Source organism: Pelodiscus sinensis, chromosome 2 (assembly GCF_049634645.1).
Source record: "Pelodiscus sinensis isolate JC-2024 chromosome 2, ASM4963464v1, whole genome shotgun sequence".
Lineage (NCBI taxonomy): Eukaryota > Metazoa > Chordata > Testudines > Trionychidae > Pelodiscus > Pelodiscus sinensis.
Genome location: NC_134712.1, coordinates 83,481,579 through 83,502,566, shown reverse-complemented (window position 1 = coordinate 83,502,566; position 20,988 = coordinate 83,481,579). Strand labels below are relative to the sequence as shown.

At 45.4% G+C, this 20,988-nt stretch overlaps 2 protein-coding genes across 7 annotated transcripts in view; one reads left to right on the top strand and one right to left on the bottom strand.

Annotated features, from left to right (window-relative positions):
• Nucleotides 1-613, top strand: part of LAMA1 (laminin subunit alpha 1) — a 163,423-nt gene extending 162,810 nt beyond the window's left edge. For both annotated transcript variants that reach the window (XM_075920947.1, XM_075920946.1), the window contains exon 63: nt 391-613. In XM_075920947.1, coding sequence (XP_075777062.1) covers nt 391-551 — 161 coding nt within the window. In that variant the 3' untranslated portion in view covers nt 552-613. The remainder of the gene's footprint in view (nt 1-390) is intronic.
• The window catches only part of ARHGAP28 (Rho GTPase activating protein 28), a 140,619-nt gene that overhangs the window by 26,928 nt on the left and 92,703 nt on the right, over nt 1-20,988 (bottom strand). For all 5 annotated transcript variants that reach the window (XM_075920948.1, XM_075920949.1, XM_075920950.1 and 2 more), the window contains 5 exons: nt 19,843-20,040; nt 18,228-18,371; nt 12,101-12,225; nt 9,343-9,407; nt 7,259-7,341 (listed from right to left, as the gene is read on the bottom strand). In XM_075920948.1, the coding sequence (XP_075777063.1) occupies nt 7,259-7,341; nt 9,343-9,407; nt 12,101-12,225; nt 18,228-18,371; nt 19,843-20,040 (615 nt within the window). The remainder of the gene's footprint in view (nt 1-7,258; nt 7,342-9,342; nt 9,408-12,100; nt 12,226-18,227; nt 18,372-19,842; nt 20,041-20,988) is intronic.

The window sequence follows — 20,988 nt, the reverse complement described above, 5'->3', positions numbered from 1 at the left end:
ATTCTACTCCAAGCTTCATTTGCATAAGCTTTTGTGGAAGAAGAGTGCAATATAGACGTAGCTTGAGTGTTCTGAGTGTGGCACAGCTATCAGGCGGGGGTGATTTCTTTCCCCTACTGCTGAGAGGTTTGCCTGTCTAGTTTGGCTGGTGTGAACCATGGGGTAGCTATTGAAAATTCTGAGCCTGCAAGCATGGAGCATGTCTTGAGGGGTGTGAGCATCTCAGCTCCCACCCCTCATAGAATCTGTTGCTCTAGTGGCCCAAGTTTTATGTCTAATGACTTTTAAAGAATAGTTTCTAAGCCTGGTGCTTTCTATCCTTCTTCACATGTGGCTTCAATTCCCTTCCAACAGAAGCAGATAATATCTATTTCATGTTTTCTTTTGCAGGTGACATGAAGCAAAACTGCCTGACAAGCAAGAGCTCTTTTCATGGGTGTTTGAGACACCTCAAGCTAATTAAGGGCCAACAGGTAGAATCCTATGACTTCAGCCAAGCCTTTGACCTGCGTGGTGTGTTTCCTCATTCATGCCCCGGGGCTGGTCACTAAACTTCAGGGAAGGATTTTTGGATTGAGATGGGTTTTTTAATGTTTTAATGAAAAGAAGAGGATTTTGGGGGAAGGGGCTGGGGGGGGGGGGGGGGGGGGTTGGGTGAGAATCCAGGTCTCTTTCAGTTATTTTCCAACTCAGGACAAATATTTTTAGAAGAAGTTCTAGACTTACATTTTTGGAACTAAAACCATTTTGAACAACCAATACCTCTGCTAAAATGTTCACAGATTTAATTGGGTATTTTTCTTTTGGAAACTAGTAATCAGTGTTTACAAAGCACGTTCTGTTTGCTTGGTAGTATTTCATTCTATTGTATGTTGGTCTTTTATAATAAAATAAAATTGGACCATACAAATGAAAATAATAATGCACGTGCATTATTTCATGTGACATAGTTGTACATTTTAAATTCTAAGAAAAGAACTGGCTACTATGAAGTGTAATATACAAGAAAACAGCATCCAGCAGAAGACACAGGAAGCTAATGGGATAACTATGACAATATTAAGCAAATAATGTGAGTATACAGAAAGGCTGTGTCTACACTGGGCCACTTATTCCAGTAAGTGCAGACTGGGAGTTACAGATTGGGTGAGATGTCATGGGATCAGTCAGTGCATAGGCAGCAACTGCATGGTGTGGAGAAATGTGCACCATGCTGTGCATGGCAAACCAGCCACCTCATTTCCCATGCGAAAGGGGGCACAGACAAGGTTCTGCATCCTAACCCAGGTGCTGAATCCTAACCCACATTGAAGAGCACAGCAGGCTCTTGGAAACTCTTTGGGAAGTGGTGTCCCTGCCCGCACCCCTGCCTAGAGCAGGGGTGGGGAAACTCAGGCCTTGGGGACCAGATGCATCCCCTGGCTTGCCTGGATCCAGCCCTCAAGGCTCAGGCCTCCTACCCTCATTGGGGAGCCCACATTGGCACTCCAGAACCCTTGCTGCCCCAAAATCTAGGCTGGGCCCCCCCTAGGCTCTGGTGTGAGAGGAAGTTGGGAATGCCTTTCTCCTCAGTTGGGGGCCATATCAGGGAGGGTTTTTTGCTTTCTGATGTTTGGTTTTGCTGCTCACTTGTGTGCGGCCCCTGACTGATTTTTCTGTGGCTCAGCGGCTCCCCCAACCCAAAAAAGCTTTCCTGCCCCTCGCCTGCAGCTCCCATTTGCCATGAACAACAAACTGTGGCCATTTGGAGCTGTGGGGCTCTGTGCCTGCAGATGCTCAGTCCCTTTCTCCCATCTCCAAGGCTAACCATGGCAAACTGCTTCTTCCTTACTCCACGGGACAGGCATGGAGAGTGGAGTACTTCTGCATTTTAGAAAGGGTGGCAGAATCAGGCCCTTTATTATTGTACAATTTTTCTCCATATAGTTCCAAAAGTGCCCTCACGAAGAGGCTGCTTTTAAAATAAAATTGACTCATTTCCCCAAATCCTGAGTCACCCATTTTCCAGCTAACCATGTCCTTAAACATGCAGTAAGAATTTTTATGAGAGGGTTAGTATACATTGTTTTTATTTTTGGCATGGATAAAATACAATGTACATGTTCTACTTTACAAATACACTACTATGCAGAGAATGAAATGCATTGTAACAAAACAGTCAACAGGGAACAGTAAGGAAAAAAAACATACATACAAACATTTGCTTCAACTAATGGGATCATATTATTTTCCAAGTGAATGACACATTATGGAAAACTGAACCCTCACACAATGATTCACGACAATAGTTTTGAATATGAGCAGAAAATACAATTAATGGGTGAGGCAGCATGTCTGGTGTGCCTTAGCTAGAAATGTGTCATTCCGGTTTTCAAAACTAGCTGATTTCCAGATCTTGCCCACTGAAAGGAAACGCTGTTAAACAGCAAATCAAAGGCTGTGAGGCAAGCAGAAATAGGTGATGCTACTATTAAGGAAGCTTTGGAAGAAGCCTGATTTTTTTTTTCCTGGCAAATACAGTGAGGTAGTTTACAGTGTATATATACACATTATAAAGACATTAGCAATATGCAAAAGAATTGGATTGTTCCAGTATGTTTCTAATACCTACTTCTTACATACTTCTCTATAGCTAGTGTGTTGATGTGGAAAATGTATTTTTTGCAGCCCACAGAGCTTGAGAACACTTAAGGCATCTCTGGGGGTTGTTGTATAGGTTCTACTCCTGAACACATCCACTCTTATTAATATTTCACTGCACAATTTTGTTACCTAATAAAACATGTTAGACCAATGTTCAATGAAACTGCTGCTAGTGAAAGCAGAAATCCAGAAGTCAACCTTTCAAAATGGTAGGCCTAATGTCCAGACTCCATGATTGAACATTTTGGCTGTAATATTTATTTTCCTCTTAGCCGAGGTGGCCAGTGTAAATCTTGTGACATACTATGTAACATACTATGCATACACCACCAACTACAATAAATCTGATTTAGGTAATTAGTTCCTGCTCTCCTTCATGGCAATAGGAATTTTACTAAGGGGCTGCACCCCCTGCTTGCTACACTTGCCAACCTCCCTCTCTCTGGCAGCTTTCACTGCCAGAGAGTGTAAGAGCTAGGCTCACCAATCCCCTTCTCTCTGGGGGTAGGTGTCTGGCTGGGGGTGAGGGTGCAGGAGTGGGCTGGGAGTGTGGGGTCTTTTCCTGGGGGGGGGTATGAATGAGGAGGGGGGGTGCAAGGTCTCAGTGGAGGGAGTGAATGAGGGGGCTCGGAGTGGGGTCTCAACAGGGTGGTGAGTGAAGGGGCTGGGGGTACAGGGTCTTGGTGAAAAGGGGTACGAGTGAGGAGGGTGGGAGTGTGAGGTCTCGGTGGAGGGAGTGGGGGGTTGAGGGTACAAGGTTTTTGCAGGGCGGTGTGTAAGGGAGTTGGGAGGGTGCGGTCTTGACTTGAGGGAATGGGGGCTCATATCCTGAGCTCTCCCTGCTGCAGATACATTTAAAAGTCCTCCCAGGCACGGATTCACCCCCACCCCAGAGTGAGCAAGGTCAGGGTGCAGGGGCACGCGTAGCACCAGGGAGGAGGAAGGCCGCACATCTCCCGCCTCCCCAGAGCACAGTGGGGGAGGGGGGCATGCCGCTCCCAACTTCTACCTCCCAAGAACACCAGGGAGAGGGGAGGGGAGAGGGGCTGCCTGGAGCGTAACATGGGCGGGAGGTGGGGCAACGCTAATGACGTGATAACGTCAGGTCACTGTCTTCCCGCAGGAAAATTTTTTTTAATATATAAAAAGTTTTCAATGACAGCAAGATTTCTGGCCCTATAGTACCAGTCTGTAGACTGTTCATAGAATCTAGTCCAACTGCTTATACTTATGTGCTATGCAAGGATTAAAGTAACAGACAGTTATAATTTAAAAAGTAGCCATACTAGAATCAAAGAATGGGTTTACTTAAATCACATTTGGCTTTCCTCTGTCTCTATGCAAAGGGTGGTGTTGGTGGCCAAGGTATTCCTTGCAACTTTCTTTTATATGTAAAGTACAGGCATATTTATTTTATCTAGATTTCCTGAGGCATCTACATACAGCATAAGGGCGTGTCTAGAGGGCCTGCTGGATGGACAGGCAGTGATCCATCCAGCTGCAGTGAATTTATCACGTATAGTACAGACATGATGAATTGACTGCTGAGCACTCTCCCGTTGACTCAGGCACTCCACCACAGCAAGAAGCACAGGCAGAGGTGATGGGAGAGAATCAGCTGTCAACTTACCACAGTGGAAACACCATAACTGTGTCTACATTGGCATGATTTTGCGCAAAAACTATGAAATCAGTGCTTCTTGCGCAAGAACTATGATGCTCCCACTCAGGAATAAGCCCTATTGCGCAACTGTTCTTGCGCAAGAGGCCAGTGTAAACAGGCAACATGAATTTCTTGTGAAAGAAAGCCCGATGTCTAAAATGGGCATCTCTTGTGCAAAAGCACATCTCTTGCACAAAAGCACATGCCAGTGTAGACGCTCTCTTGCGCAAATACTTTAACGCAAAACCTCTTGCGTTAAAAGTATTTGCGCAAAATCTTGCCAATGTAGACGTAGCCCATGATAAGTAGATTTAAGTACATCAGCTTCAGCTATGTTATTCACCGAGCTGTAGTTATGTTATTCACTTAGTGATGTTGCGTAACTTACATTTACAGCCCGTGGTAGTATGGACTAGGCCTTTAGTCTACATGCTTGGGAATAAGGTGGGGGAAGTTAAACACTTTAGAAAGTGGTATCTTGGTTTCTGCATTTTAAATTATTTAGAAGATGTGCAGGATTTCTGTGAAATCACAGAAATGTTTTCCATGGTAATAGATATAATACCACTTAGTAAAGGATTTTGTAGGAACCCTAGGAGCTGTTTATACTTCTATAACATGCTTACAACTCCTGTTCAATTTGCGGGGTTCCATGCACACATCTGAAAGCAGTATTTGATCTGAATAGTCTGGTCAGCATAAGAATTAGTTATTAACCCTATTTTATAGTCAAGACCATGGCAGAGAGATGAAGTGACTTGACCCAAAGGAACCAGTATAAGAATCAGGACAGGAGCACTTGAGCTGAAAGGCTTCCTGCCAAACCACTGCCCTACATCTCTCAAATACATGTAAATGAAGAGTTGTGAAAGCAAGAAATACATTGTTTTAATTATAGCTGTACTAGCACTAGCCTAGCTAGAATTGAGCAGAGATCAGTATTCTGCGCTGGAATTGAAGAAAAGCAATTTTGCTCAATTTAGAAGAGGGTACTGAATGATGCTGTTGTTAAATGTTATCCTAACCTTTAGCTTGAAGAAAGGAAACCAAATATTGCCTCCTATAGTCTCAAATAAAAAAGCTACATAGTCCATATTCCACTGGTTGGCTTTTTGTACTAAGTTCCACCAATAAGGTTGCATTGGTATAACGGAGGGCATGATACACAGTCATTTGAAACCTAAAGCAAGGTTTCGAAATGTATAACAATAGTAATTACACAAATATTGCAAGCCATCACAAGTTAGATGCTCCATCAAGATTAAAGTACTTCAGATGTTATCCATGGCTACCTTATGAACGATTATTTCTCTCCATATTACTGTAGTCAATTCATGGAGGGGGAAACCCTCCTCCAAAATTATTATACAGGTCTTACCACAGATGAGTTTATTATACAGTAACTATTCCAAAGTCAGAAATATCCCTTGTTAAATCTGAATGATCTTTAACTGTCTGGGTTTGCAGCTCAAGGGGAAAAAAAATTGATTTCTAGAATGTCAACACATCTCTTCTTAGCAAATGTGCGAGCATATGTCTCTGCATACACCAAGTACAGTTTTATAATGTCTAGCCAGCCAGAGAACTGTGAACAAAACTACTGACTGGCTAAAACATGGGCATAGTCCAGTACATTAATTTGTTACACAGTTTCCCCAACCCTATCTCCGGCCTGTCCATTGGTTTTGGCTGGAACTCTCCTTATATATTATATGCAAATTGCAGTAGGGGCTTGCTATTTATTACTTGTTTGTACAGGGCCTACCACAGGTGGGGCCAACTTAGTTGTGGCACTACCACAGTAGCAATGTTCTATAATAATATATCTTACTTCTCAGCAGAATCTCTTCTAATCTGCCTCTGTGAACAGGAAAGCCTAAAATGCCTGCTACAGTACACAAGTGTCAGGCAAGGTCTTTCTTCTTAACACTGCCACCCAGAATTAAAAACTACCGACATATTAAACTAAAACAGACCAAGGAAAAACAATTAGTCTAGGGCAATGTCTGTAACTGGCACCTTTAAGACATTCAGCACACACACTAAGATACTATGCAGAAAATATTTTAAATCTATGTCTAGTCAATGAAAACTGGAGTGGGAAGAATCTGAAAATACCACTTTCTGCCTAATCTCTGGCTCAGAGCCCCGTGACTTTTACATGTGTGTAGGGAGCAGGAATTTGTGAGGCAGTAGTGCTACAAATACATTGGTATGTGGTCAACACTGTAGAAAGCCATATCAGAAGGCTGATCATGGTAACATATACAGTACAACATACATAAACAGTACGTTTGTCTTTACACAGTAGTTCTTTCCCCTCGCAATGTCAGCTACTAATGAGGAGTGAGTCAGCGGCATAAATATTGTAACAATGTACATTGTCCTTTAGAAACTGGTTTGCTTTTGACAGAAGGGTTCGAGTTTATCTCGTAAACACATTTTGGCACTGCTGCCAGTCCAGCTCCCATAGGCCATGTTTAATAGATATGTTTCCCTTCTTGCATACTACAGTAATGCCTTTGCATTACCTTGGTCATTACATTCTAGGATGTCATTGTGTTATCATCAGTTTATAAAAAGTGTGTTTTCTTAGAATCAAGTCAAGAAGTGAAAAAAATACTCCTGTCCACAGGTTGTTTCTAAAGTACCTCTGTTCCTTCCTTCATCACGTCTATTGATCAACTGGCACAGATATAATCCATGTGGAAGTGTCAATGTTGCATTATATTGTGCGATGTTCCATCCATTGGAGTAACAGCTCTCATGACATATTTGTGTTTGGAAAGGCTCAATGGTAAAGTACATTGTGAGGAATTCATATATCTATATAACAAATACTTTGGTTTCATCTGTGGCAAGGTCTTATTGAGCCTGAGAGCATCTGGCCCTCCTTTAAGCTTTTTTTCCCCAAATCACTGTCCTATGAAAGTTTTGCCAGCTTCAACTTGCCTTTGGTTTTATCACCCACTCTGCTTGAGGATTTGCACGGTAAACATCCAACATGTATGCATCTGGGTCCAAACAGTGCAGTCCTGCAACAAATATTAAGAGTAAGTGTTCACATATTGTTCAGGGCATGTTAATAAATCCAACAGACCTAGATTTTCAGACATGTGCTTGAGCAATTTTCCAAACTGCACAGAAGCAAGTCAGATTTTTGTGTGTGCAAATTCCAACTTGAATGTGCATGCAGTAAGGTGGCTTGGAGGGCTGTGCTGTCTAGTGAGTAACACGTGTCTCACAACCCTCCTGCTTGGCTAAGGATCGCCAGAGCCATGTAGATTAGTTTACTAGACATATCCAAATGAAGCGGCGATTTAAATAATCACCACTTCATTTAAATTAAAATGGCTGCCGCGCTGAGCTGATCAGCTTTTTGTCGGCTCAGCGCGCTAGTCTGGACGCTCCGTGGTCAACATCAAAGGCATTTGTCGACGCCCCGGTAAACCTCATCCCACGAGGCATAACTGGGTGGTTGACAAATGCCTTTGATGTCAACCGCGGAGCGTCCAGACTAGCGTGCTGAGCTGACAAACAGCTGATCGGCTCAGCGCAGCAGCCATTTTAATTTAAATGAAGCGGCGATTATTTAGATCGCCACTTCATTTGGGTATGTCTAGTAAACTAATCTACATGGCTCTGGCGCCAGAGCCATGTAGTCTAGACACACCCTTAGTTCCCAGCCCAACATCCTGTGTACATCAGCCTCCTGAAGAAGGGGAGTTACTGCTAGCAGGGAGTCAAAAATCCACTGTCCTGGGCTACTTCCTACCAGACTGTTCAGTTTGGGGTATGGCCCCCTCCAGTCTAGTTTGCTAGGCAGACTCCTTCCTGTAGGGTCCTCTCCTGGGAAGCACCTTGCCACTGCTGCAGGCTTCTTTGGGTGGGGAAGCTGCTTGTTGATGAGGGCAAGGCCCACGATGTCTCTGGGAGCTCAATTACTCAGTTACCTCAGATTCTGAAAGCTCCTAGATCTCCTTTGTAATCCTCCTTGGCCAAAGAGGCAGTGGGTACTCCCTGCTGGCTGCCTTGTCTGTCAGACTAGGGCTTATTCCCCTCAGTGAGCATCTGCCTTTTCCCCAGTCAGTCTTGAACTGAACTACACTCTTCTCTCTCTAGCCTGGCACTTGCTGGTCATTTGCTGGTGTTCCTGAAAAATTCCTTGCACTCTGATATAGGCCCAATGCACAAGCACTGTGGCTTCACTCTAACCAGTGACCATATTGCTGCCATGAACATAAATTGTAGGTGTATGAATCTGCAAGAATCGATCATTTTAGGACTGTAACCAATAACCTTCCTTCTACCTGTATATATTTTTTTTCACTGGCATTGATCAAAAAGAATCTTGATGGTGCAGATATTCTCTCATCCAGGCATGAACTGCCCAAGCAATGATTTAAAACGTAGTCCAAAATAACCTTTAATTGGAAGGAAGAAAGGAAAAGGACTTGGTGGTATAATATTGAATTAAAAGCTTTGTTTCTTGACTTGTTGGGGGTAAGATCATATTTAATTTCAATCCATTGTTACGGTTATATTTATTCCCAAGATTACTTGGCACTGTAGAGAACATGGATATAGTCCTGCCTCAAGGAACTTACAATCTATGTAAATATCAGTATGTGGGCAGTTGTTGAAACCCCCCAGTTTCTATCTCAAGATTTGAGGAGGGTCTCACTGAAAGGTATCAAGGGAAAAAAAATACTGAAATGTAGAGAGGGCATTAGCTGGCAAGCAAGAAGGGTGCCTGAACGATGTGGATTACATGGAAGAAGGCATGAAGAAGGTGTCAGTGCAACAGGTCAGGTGAGCTTGGCAGGAACATTGACTTGTACTGCAACAATGTCTTTACTGGTCACTGAACTTTCTCTGAAGCCCTTGAAGTCAATAGGAACCTTTCAATTGACTACTGGGCCTTGAATCAGACCCTATATCTTGCCCTCCATGCTGCAGATGGACCGCAGTATATGCTGTAAAGTTATTTCAAAAGAATTAGAAATGTAGAAGTGAATTTTAAAAATAATGGTTACCTATATTTCCTCCGATTTCATATAAACGTTGGGTCTGGACTTTTGTGTTCTTTGATGGTGCATGGCTAGCATGGAGAAGAAAAAGAGTTTTAGTCTTTCATAGTATTACTATGATTTGCATACATTGAAAATAACCATTATACCATAACCAAATATAAAATTCTATACATCTCATTCCAGTACTGACAGATTTATGCACTGAAGCTAAGTTGTTATACCTCTTTGAGCACTACAGAATGTTATCTACAGCACTGTGGGGCTGCCAGCTCTCTCGGACTGGAGGGACTGGATGCCATTTCTGGCAATGGTGTCCAGTCCATTTAGTTCAACCAACTTGGTAGCCCTATATAGTAGGGGTTCTCAAAGTTCATTGCCCTGTGACTCCTTTTTGACAATTAAACTCATTTTATGACCCCAGGAAGGGGGACTGAAGCCTGAGCCCATCCAAGCCCCAATGCCCCAGGCAAGGGGGTACAATGCCCTAGCCTCACTGCTCTGGGTGGAGGGCAAACCTTAAGCTCAATTTGAGCTTTGGCTTTTGCCCTGAACAGCAGGCACGGGTTGCAGAATAGAAAGCATATTAGAGAAGCAGAATAAACGATAGCCTATAGTAGTGGTTCTCAAATAGGGGGACACATACCCCTTGAGGTACAGAAATGTCTTCCAGAGGGTCCACATCAGCTCATCTAGATATTTGCCTGGTTTTACAATAGGCTACATAAAAAGCACTAACAAAGTAAATACAAATGAAAATCTCATGTTGCATTATTAGTGCCCTACTAATTTTATGGCCATGAAAAATACATCACAGACCATGAAGTCTGATGTCTCCTTGTTCCTAGGAGCACCCCATGAAATAGGACTTCCTACTTCCAACTGGGCAGGATAAGGACAGGACAGGGCCTGTCCCTCCCCTGAAAACTGCTCTGGTGGTGGGAGGAGAGGGGTCCAGACCAGCCCCACCCCTGCCTTTTGGAGCCTCGTGCAGCAGCAGGAAGCTTGGTAGTTGTTGCATTCACAGTCCATCTCTGAAGGCAGCACAGAAGTGAGGGAGGCAATCCCACGACCCTCCTGTAACAGGTTTGTGATCCCCTCCTCCCCCCATCTCCTTTTGAGTCGAGACCACATGGTTACAACACTATGAAGTTTCAGGTTTGAGCATTTGAAAATGTGAAATTTACCAATTTTTAAATCCTATGGTTGTGCAACTTGCCAATTTATGCCAATGACTGGTTTATAGTGCCCTATCTAATATACAGTGAAATGTAAATACAATATTTATATTCCAATTGATTTATTTTACAATTATATGGTAAAGATGGGCAAGTCAGCATTTTTTCAGTAACAGCGTGCTCTCACACCTTTGTATGCTGCGGTCCGATTTTATAAGCAAGTCATTTTGATGTGAGGCAAAACCTCGGGGGTACTCAAGACAAATCAGCCTCCTGAAAGGGGTATAGTAGTCTGGAAGGGTTGAAGTCACTGGCCTATAGCAGGCCAGATTCTGCACCAATTTACCCTGTTCAATTTCCACTAAACTCAGTAGGACTCTACTGGGTGAAAATCAGTGGAGGAACACGTTTCTCTGTGGCTAGTGGTATAGTTATGTCAGGCAGGTGGCAGCAGGGCCAACAGCTTCACCAGGCCCCTGGGCAAGGTGTGTGTGGGGATCCTGCTCTGTGCCCTAGAAGGGGTGGGGCTTTGGCACAAGGGGCAGGGTGGGGCTAGGTAGCCCACAGCGCCTCCCAGAGAGCACCTCCTCCAGAAGCCCTCAGTGCTGCCTGGTGCGCGGCACTCTGACAGCAACACAAAAAGGCCCGGGGCTCTGGCTGCTGCTGCCGCATAGTGGCATGGGGAGCTCCGAGCCCTTTTGTATCGCTGGCCCCTGGGGCAATTGCCCCCTTTGCCCCGCCTGGCTAGTAGGCTGGTTATTCTGTTAATAAACATGGCCTTAAAAAAGACTAAAAAAATGGTTTGGAGCAACAAATACACCAAAACACTGGCAGAACTCAGACTATGCAGTTGTTTGTTTATGGTTTCCTCCTCCACAAAGCCTTTTGGCCAATTCTACCCTCAGAGATGTGTGCATAAGAGCCATTGAAAACAATGGAATGCACACATCCAATTGATCTCTTAGCTTGCACTCTGTTTCTATGATTAGTTTTAGAAACTATAATCTATCAACAGAGTAACAAGGACAATTGCCACGTCACATTATGATGACTGAGAGAATTGTTATCATATTAGAACTGTAATCATAGAGGCTGTACCTAATGAGCCTGTATCACCAATGCAACAAAGGATTACTGCAGGCAATTGATGCCAGATTTATTTTTAAGAGCAGAACTATGTAATAGCACCAGAGGACTTTGCTAAAGGACTTTTGGAATGGGACTAACAGACTTCTTCCTCTGACAAATTATACCATGGGTATTCATGTACAGAAACAACAAACACATTAACATTTGTATTTATATTTACAGCAGTCTTTCTAGCTTCTGTCTAGAAAAAAATATGCTTCAACATAGGCATGAAAAAAGCAAGATTGATTCTGCATAGGTGCCGGTTCTTAAGTAGAATATGAAGAGCAGAATTCAATTTTTGGAATTTTTTTAATGGACCGACATTACCATAATTACTATTGTCAGTGTAAAAAAAATCAATGGGCCTCTGAAAAGGGACAGCCTATTCATTAGTGACTGTGAAGATATTACTCCAGAAAAACAAAATGTTCTGATGTCCTCCTGCTTTTACCCACCTGTTTTCACAGTGAAATCGAGCCAGGATGTCTTTGGCTTTTGTTTGACTGTTCAATTGAATTGCCATAGAAACTTTTGAATGCAGTGGAGCATAAACTCTTATCACCCCCTCAGGTATGTCACTCTGCAGGCACAGGGAAAAAATGACAGCCCCCTTAAGTCAATATTCAACAGTGTAAGTTTAGTTCTATATTGTCAGAGCTCAGCTCCGGGGCAAGGAAGCACTTTCAAGTTACTTTTAAAAATCAGTGACTTGGATTGCCTGACTCATTTGATTAGAGCAATACATCCATGAGCTACAAATCATATATTTCATATAATCACATATGTACACATTTGATCTAACAAGGTAGTACACAGAAGATATGTCCTCACTGCAGGTAAGCCCAGGGTTAATAAAACTCCAATTAGCAGACCCTGGGTTTCTTAACCTAGGGCTTGGTTATCTACCCTTACAGTATAACCCCAGATTAGGAAATCTTGAGACCTGGTTCCCAATATGGGGCCTCAGCATTTACATCCAAATCTTAGACTTGCTAGTGCTCAGCTACAACATGGCTCCTCTAGCTCTTTATACGTGGTGCAGCATGGGAAAACATGACCAAACTATACTGTCTAGAACATGGATCCCAGGGGATCATGGGATACTTTTGGCAGTCTCATAGAGCACCAGTCTAGTGGGACTATGTCCACACTGCAAAAACAATAGGGCTTGAACCCTGAGTCCTCAGGCACAGATCCTTCATCCTTTGGGGTCTTGGCTATGAGCTCTGGGTTAGTACCATTATGTATACAGTCAGAAAGAGAACATGCAAACCAGCAAACTCACCAGGTCCCTGGGGTAAGATGCGGGAAGGGCGGGGGGGGGGGGGGGAGGGGGGCGAGTGCACACTCCCAGAATGGGCATGGCCTCAGGGAGAGAGTAAGGTGTCGAGGAAACCAGCCCTCAGCACCGCCCCGGACAATCCCACGCTAGTGCCATTGGAGCACACTGCCCGGGCTCTGCAGCACAACACCCAGGACTCCAGCAGCTGCTGCAATGGTGGTGGCTGTAAGACCCACGCCCCTTTGAATCACTAGATCCTGGAGCATTTGCCTTCTTTGCTCTCCCTGTTAGCAAGCCTGAAGGGGGACTAATGATACCCCCAAAAATCAGACTCTCTGGCATGCTTTCTATATATAGAGTCTGGCAGACTCTCTCTATATACAGTCCAGATATTAACTGGGATCCCTATCACAGTAACCAGTGGCCCAGCAATTGTTTCAAAACTGTACTGTATATTTGAAAATATTCTCCTTTCCAAAGAAAAAAATCCCCAGAGACAAAGAGACTGAGTTCACTCTGTGCCCACTACATAACCTCAGCATGATCCAAATTTATTCACAGCAGAATAATCAAATCCCATATGGTTCTCCTTAGCTGATATATGACCTGGTACAGAGTTCAGACTATCAACTATGAAGGTCTACTCATTCTTCTATGGTTAATGGCAGGATAAATCAACTAGTAAGGTTTGCTTCCCTATTCTAATCTAGTTAATACCATCTTGAGCAGAGAGCAATAGCAGTCTCTCTCTAGTCTCTGGGCTACTTTTGTTACCGTATAATTTAGAACATCTGAAATGTTTCGCCCCCCTCACCACCATTTTCCTTTCCCATTCCAATTACTCGGTAATGCCTATTCCCTTTCTTGTCAGATACAAAGACTTTTGACATCTGCTGACCAACTTGTATTTCAGAACGCTGAAGTAGCTGGATGCCTTATAATTTTTCTCTCCCAGCATAAACTGGTTTTGTCCCATCACTTACTGTAAGAACATAAGTCTAAAATGCAGTATCTTGTCCAGCCTGGACCTGCCTTGAATGTCACCCTGGGGACCTGACCCATTCTCCCGCACCCAACTGGGGATTCCCCACCAGGGAGAGGGCTTGCCTCTCCGTCCCGCTGCTGTCCCGCTGGCTGAGGCTCCCCGAGGATGGAGCTCCCTAGCTGCATGGCCCGTTTCTCCCCTGCCAGACAGAGGCTCCCTAGGGATGGGGTTTGCACTGCTGGGCATCAGTTTTCTCTGATCCAGGAACATCCATGGTCCCGCTGGACTACGGATGTTGCCGGACCACAGAATCCCAGATTTCGGAGGTTCAACCTGTACTAACATTAGAACAAATATGCACCACACACATATGTATGTGTATAAACCATTCACAAAACACCTATGTTAGTCATCTCCAAATGTCTGAGTGGGTAAAGACTAATCAATAATTCTGAAAAAGTGGGTTTTGCCCACTTCTATATATATGTTAGCCTCTAAGACGGCACAGGACTGTGTGTTGTTTTTCAAGCTACAAATTAACACAGCTACCCTCTGAGACTTTTAATCAATGACTCATACATAAATACTTCCTCGTCATTCTTTTCCAGTGGCCACTCTGCTTCCCAAATTCTTTTAGCATATGTCTACACTATAAAAATACCCTCATGGCAGTGAGTGTCAAAGTCTGGATCAACAGATTCAGATGTGCAAGGCAGAATATTGGATCCTGGGCTATGGCCTAAGACTGAACATTTACACTTGACTTTTCAGCCCCATGGTGTCAGACCTGAGGAAACCTTCTGGAGAAAAATGGCATTTTACAGGAAAACAACACTTTGTTGAGTAATTCCCTCTAGCTCTACACAAAATCTCAGTTATTTGTCTTAGCAACCTATCAAGTTTCAAGATTGTTCTCAAATCAGCTTCTTCTGCATGACAATTCAGTTTGCTTCAGGCTTGTCAGATTTATAGAATCATAGAATATTAGGGTTGGAAGAGACCTCAGGAGGTCATCAAGTCCAACCCTCTGCTCAATACAGCACCAAACCCAACTAAATCATCCCAGTCAGGGTATGTCTACACTACAAAGTTAATTCGAACTAACAGACGTTAGTTCGAATTAACTTTGATAGGCGCTACACTAGCGCTCCGCTAGTTCAAACTTAATTCGAACTAGCGGAGCGCTTAGTTTGAACTAGGTAAACCTCATTGCACGAGGACTAACGCCTAGTTTGAACTTACTAGTTCGAACTAAAGGCTGTGTAGCCCTTTAGTTCGAACTAGTGGGAGGCTAGCCCTTCCCAAGTTCCCCCTGGTGGCCTCTCTGGGCACAACCAGGAAAACTCCTCTCCTCTCCCCCAGCCCCAGGCCCTTAAAGGGGTAGACTGGCCAGACAGCACTTTGCAGAAACAGCCCTGCCAGCAGTCTCTGCCCCTGACCCAGTGGCCGCAGGATGAGCCAGGCAGCCAGTGGCAGTGACGTGTCCCCTGCCCAGTCCCCCAGCACCCAGGGGCCAGCCAGGGGCCGTAGAAGGCGCACGCCCTCCTGAACTAGTGTGGAGGTCATGAACCTCATTGAGGTTTGGGGGCAGGCCGCCAATCTCCATGATCTCCGCACTAGGAGGAGGAACGCGACTGTCTACGGCTGCATAGCAACCGCCATGGCCCGAAAGGGACACAGGTGCACCCAGGAGCAGGTGCGCCTGAAAGTCAAGCAGCTGCATCAGGCGTACGCCAGGGCCGCCAGGGGCGGCGCCGCAGCATGGGCTGCCACCTGCCCCTACTTCCCTGCCCTCAACCGACTCTTGGGGGTGGGGCGGTCCGTGCCAGCCCGGGGGACAGTGAGCTGGGACCGGAGGGCCCTGACCCGGGCACACCAGAGGGGTCACCGCAGGATGTCCCAGCACCGGAGTCGGCAGGGTCATCCAGGGAGACCGTACCAGGTAAGTAGGGGAGGGAGACCAGAGACCACGCACGTGGGCCATGCCTTCCACAGATCACGCAGACACCTGTGCATGCACCATGCGTCCCTTGGGCAGGTGGCTCCAGCTGAGTGACACCCAGGGGCTATGGCCCAATAGGCACATGCTTGTGCGAAGAGACCTGACATGCTCCCGACCCCGGGGCGGGACCCAGCAGGATGCTTTCCCTTCACATGTCCCCTCTACATGGAGGCAGGGGACATCACCCCTCCTCCCCACTGCCCCGGCCACACTATACATGGCACAGGGACATGGGTGCGGTCTTGGGGCAGCTCCCAGTCCCGGGGAGAGCCAGACATCCTGACCATGGCCTCTGTACAAGCACAGCGGCTCTGACGGTGCAGGACACGGTCACCCTCACGTTGCGGGGTGTGGGAGGGGGCTGGGCATCATCCTCTGCGTCCCCAGGGAGAACTGACCACTTCTCTTCTTTCTCTACAGCTGCACCAGCTGCTCGTGCAGGGTGCACCACCCCACCTGGGACATGCTCCCGCACCCGCGGCCTGCTCCGGACCGCCAGCATGGAGCAGGAGTACTGGGACCAGCACCTGGGGGACCTGCGAGCCGTGCACCGCACACTGGAGGCCTGGATGCGGGCAGACCTCCAGCTCCACCAGGAGCAGCTGGCTGAGGTCCGAGGGCTGAGCACAAACCTGCAGGTCCTGCTGCAGAGCATGGTGCCCCGTGCCAGTCCTGCGCCTGCTGCCCCCCCAACTACTGTCCCTCCTCCCACTCCTGCCCCCCCTCCCACCTCTTCCTCCTCAATCCCCACACCCTCTTCCTCAATGTCCACACCCCCCACCTCAACTTCCGCACCCTCCGCCCCATCCCCCAAGGGACGCCGAGGCCCCCTCCCTCGCCGTGCTGGGAGGCGGTTGGCCCAGCGAGACCACCACCGCTGATCCCTGAGTTTCTCCACCCCCTCCTTTCCCTTGCTTCCCCCTTCCAGCTCCGTCCTCCCAGTTTTCCCCCTCCCCTCTCCCACCCTCTCTCTTCCCTTCTCCCACCTCCTTTTCCCAGTCTCCCCCAGTTTTGTGGAATAAAGAGAGTTTGTATTTTAGAACACATCTGTCCTTTATTTTGTACATCAGGAAGGGGGGCTAGGGAGGGGTAAGTGGAAGGAGGTGAGGGAGGAATGGGGTACGAGCCCCCGATGGGGAGGACTGGGGTGGCTCTGCGGGCTCCTCGGGATGGAAGCTCTCCTGCAGCCCCCCGATTGACCACCCCCCCGGATGGCAGCCTGCGGCAAGTGCAGCTGTGCTGATGGCCGAGTGCTGTGATGTGCCGGGTGTGGACACTCAGGGCACTCCAAGCCAGGACTGCTTTGTAAGCAGGGAACCCCTGAGAACTGTCTGTCCGGGGTGGGGGTCGGGTCCCTTTAAGCACAGCCCTCGGCTAGCCTGAGACAGCAGCTCCACGCTCTAAGTCCTCATCTGATGCCCTGCCGGCACTGCTTCCGGCCATCCTTAACCCCGCTAATTCGAACTAGTTTTTAAGACTAGATGCGCTAATTCGAATTAGCTTAGTTCGAATTAACTAATTCGAACTAAGTTAGTTCGAATTAGTGCTGTAGTGTAGACATACCCTCAGGGATTTGTCAAGCTGGGCCTTGAAAACCTCTAGGGATGGAGATTCCACTGCCTTCCTAGATAACCCATTCCAGTGCTTCACTACCCTCCTAGTTAAATAGTTTTTCCTAATATTCAACCTAGACCTCCCCCACTGCACTTTGTGACCATTGCTCCTCATTCTGTCATGTGTTAAGATCCAGGTGGGAGCCATACTGAGTAAAGTTAAGTGTCTAAGTCAAGAGCATTTTTCTTTTAAATTGAAAACATTTTTTCTGTGAATATGAAGCCTATTCTAACATGTTAACTCACATTGTTCCTCTCTGGTAAAATTTGTCTCATAAAAGCCGCAGGAACATGTTAATTATTATTCATCTGTATTATAGTAGGGCCTGGAAAATTTGCAGTAAATGTCCTGTTGCTCTAGGTACTGTATGGAAAAGAACAAAGATAGTCCCTGTCCCAGAGAATTCAGTTTCTGCCAGACAGGATGTAATAGGGGGGACAAAACAGTCAGACAGAGACGTGAGTGGAAGATAAGGGAAAAAATATAAAGTGGGAGCTTGCCACTTGTCTAATCCAGTGCCAGAGGGGAGTGATTTGCTAGTATCACAACATTGGTGGATTTCAAGAAAGGATTTAAACTGGTAGCTGCTTGAGGCAATTTGTCAGGAGATTTTTCACACGCATGAGAGAAAGCACTGGGGGATTGAAAAGATTAGTGGACGCGATGGAACTCAAAGCTGTCATTTATGTCTGAATGTACCTCTGATCTTTCAGGTCTCTCTCGCTCCATGGTCTTTCTCCTCAGCAATCTTCTCACACCTTTGTCAAACATCATCTGTCTCTTGGTGTTGCTCATTGCAGCCTCATTCATCTTTCTTACTTGAGAAATCAGGAAGGATGGGACCTAGGGAGAGGAAACCCAGAGTGTATGCAAGAGGATGAAAAAACCCTTCTCCACACCAAAAAGCGATGCCAGTGATTGTGACAGGTGCCAAATAGAAAGCACTGAACACCAAAGTTCCGTTTATTCCCAGGAGACATCCCCAATAACACTCGCCCACCCCTTGGGTTAAAATGATGGCACATTTCCCATGCCATTTCAATCTATGACTTCTGTGATGAAGCTATCAACAAGGATGATTACTAACGCCAGTTATAATAATATATTTTAGCTCTACCTTATGGATTTACATGTCTTCCATTACCATAGTTCCTGAGCACCTCAGATCTGTAATGCCACACTCACAACATTTCTGTGGGGAGCAGAAGAACTATTATCCTTGGTGGAGGAGGCGGGGAGAGTGCACAGAGCTCGTCACGCTGCCTCTACCCCAACCACTAGCTCTGCACTCCCATTGGAACTTGCTGCTGGCTGCTTCTGGGAGCGGCATGGTCTGCAGTGCCAGGAGAGGCAGGAAGCCTGCCTCAGCATCTCTGATGCACCGCTGAATAGGAGCTGCTCAGGGTAAGCCACTCCTACCCCAGCCCTACTATCCACAAAGCCGGAGCCCCCTTCTACACACCAAAGCTCCCATCATTAGCCTCATCCTGGAGCTCATACTCCAGTCAAATGATGTTGGGTTGCGGGCATCACCAATTTTCTTTAACTGGGTCATGAGAAAAAAGTTTGAAAACCCTGAACTCTAAGGCACACACAGAGTAAATGTTTGCCCCAAGTCATACAAGCAGTCTATGGCACAAGCAGGTATTTTCTGGGTCTAGTGCTAGTGCCCTAACCATGGGGCTGTCCCCTTTGTCTCCTAGGAAAGGAAGCAAGGGTTGCCAAGAAATTCATGCAGGCCACCAAAAGTTGTCAGATGGTAATGACTCCTGTTCAGTATTGATATGGACTGGATTTGAGTGAGTAATCTTGGAATGAACAGCTCTATCCCGACCTCAAAAAAGTGAATAAAAGAGTGACAAGCCAGTGAGTAATGCTGGCCTCTATCTTCAGTCACACTCTTAAGTAATACAATACAAGTGAAGAGTTTCATGCTTGCCATGCTGTAGTAAAAGCCCAATGCCACACTGTACACATAGAAAGATAAGTATAAGAGCTACCAAATTTGAAGGCATGAAAGAAACCTTTATAGAAATGGCCTGCAAACAACATTTTGGACAAACTTAAAGCTAGCTGGTGGTTACAGTATATTAATGCTCTCACTTGGGGCAAAGTTCAAGCTTACATAGCAAGTGAACAAAAGGCTAATGGATCAAAGCATTGTACAGAAATTAATTTCAGCATTGTCATCTATGTGTTCTAGGCATGTTTCCTTGTCTATTTATGGCTGCATCTTATAGCAAAGGTAGGCTCCGAAATCTAGAAAAACTAATATGGGAACCAAAGCACATATACTATAGTCAGCATTACTCACTGTCCACAGGATGTCCTGGTACTTAATTAAAAGTCTCACAATGTGTGCCGTGGTGGCTGCTGCTTGCATCTCTTCTTTGTTTGCATGTTTGCCTTTGTAGATGAAGAGATTTGGTGCAACAATCATGGAAACATTCCATAAATTCATTTTGTTTTTCCCTTCATTAGCAACTATCTTCTTCAGGAACTGCAGAAAGGCCTAGGGAAAGCAGTACCGCTCATACTTAGTACAATGCATCATCACATACAACGTGAGTACCATGTTTTCAAATCCACAGTGCACTTGGCTAGATGGATGGAACCTCTCCTCTTGGATGTGGTACTTAGAAAAGTCTTTGTGTCCTCCAGATTGGACTACTACAATGTGCCCTACCTGGGTTGGTTCTTAAAAAACACTTAGTAATATCTCATATCACCAAGTATATAACATGAATAGATCTTATCCAAAGTATGCAGCACACAATCTAAAACCCATTAAAGTCAACTGGAGGCTTTTCACTGACTTCAATAGAGTGTGAATTAGGCCTTTACTTAGCCCATATTGCATCTCTATTCTATAAATGATGCTAACTATCTGGTTTCCACATACAATTCAAGATACTGATTTTGATCGAAATGTCCTACATTGTTTGAGTCCTGACTACCTTAATGACAACCTCTCTCCTTAAGTAGCAACCCTACACGTCTGTCAATAGATCCAAGATGCTAACTCTGGGATGATAGAAGTAAGGAGTTCTCAGTTGGGCTTCAACTCTAGAATTACTGTTGAGCATCAGTTCCAGTATCAAGGGCAGTTTGGTGCCCTTTTGGATGTAGTTCAGGAATCAACTATTTATTCAGGCTTTCACTCGAATGAGTAGGCTGCATTTTATAACATTATGTAAGCAACTGCCTTGTACGGTAAACACACAACAGACATTTTGTTGAAGACATTTCTAAGTTAGAATGATGCTTTGTTACAGATGGGGAAAGATAAGAACATTCACATTTTGCCTTTACTTTTCTAATTCTGTTTCATTTAATAATTTATCATCCATAATTATTAGCACTACTGGCTTGTGGACTGCCCTGTGAAATACGGTTCATGGGTATGAAATTTGGCCAAATGCAACTATTCATATTATCTATTTATTACATAGCATTTTTT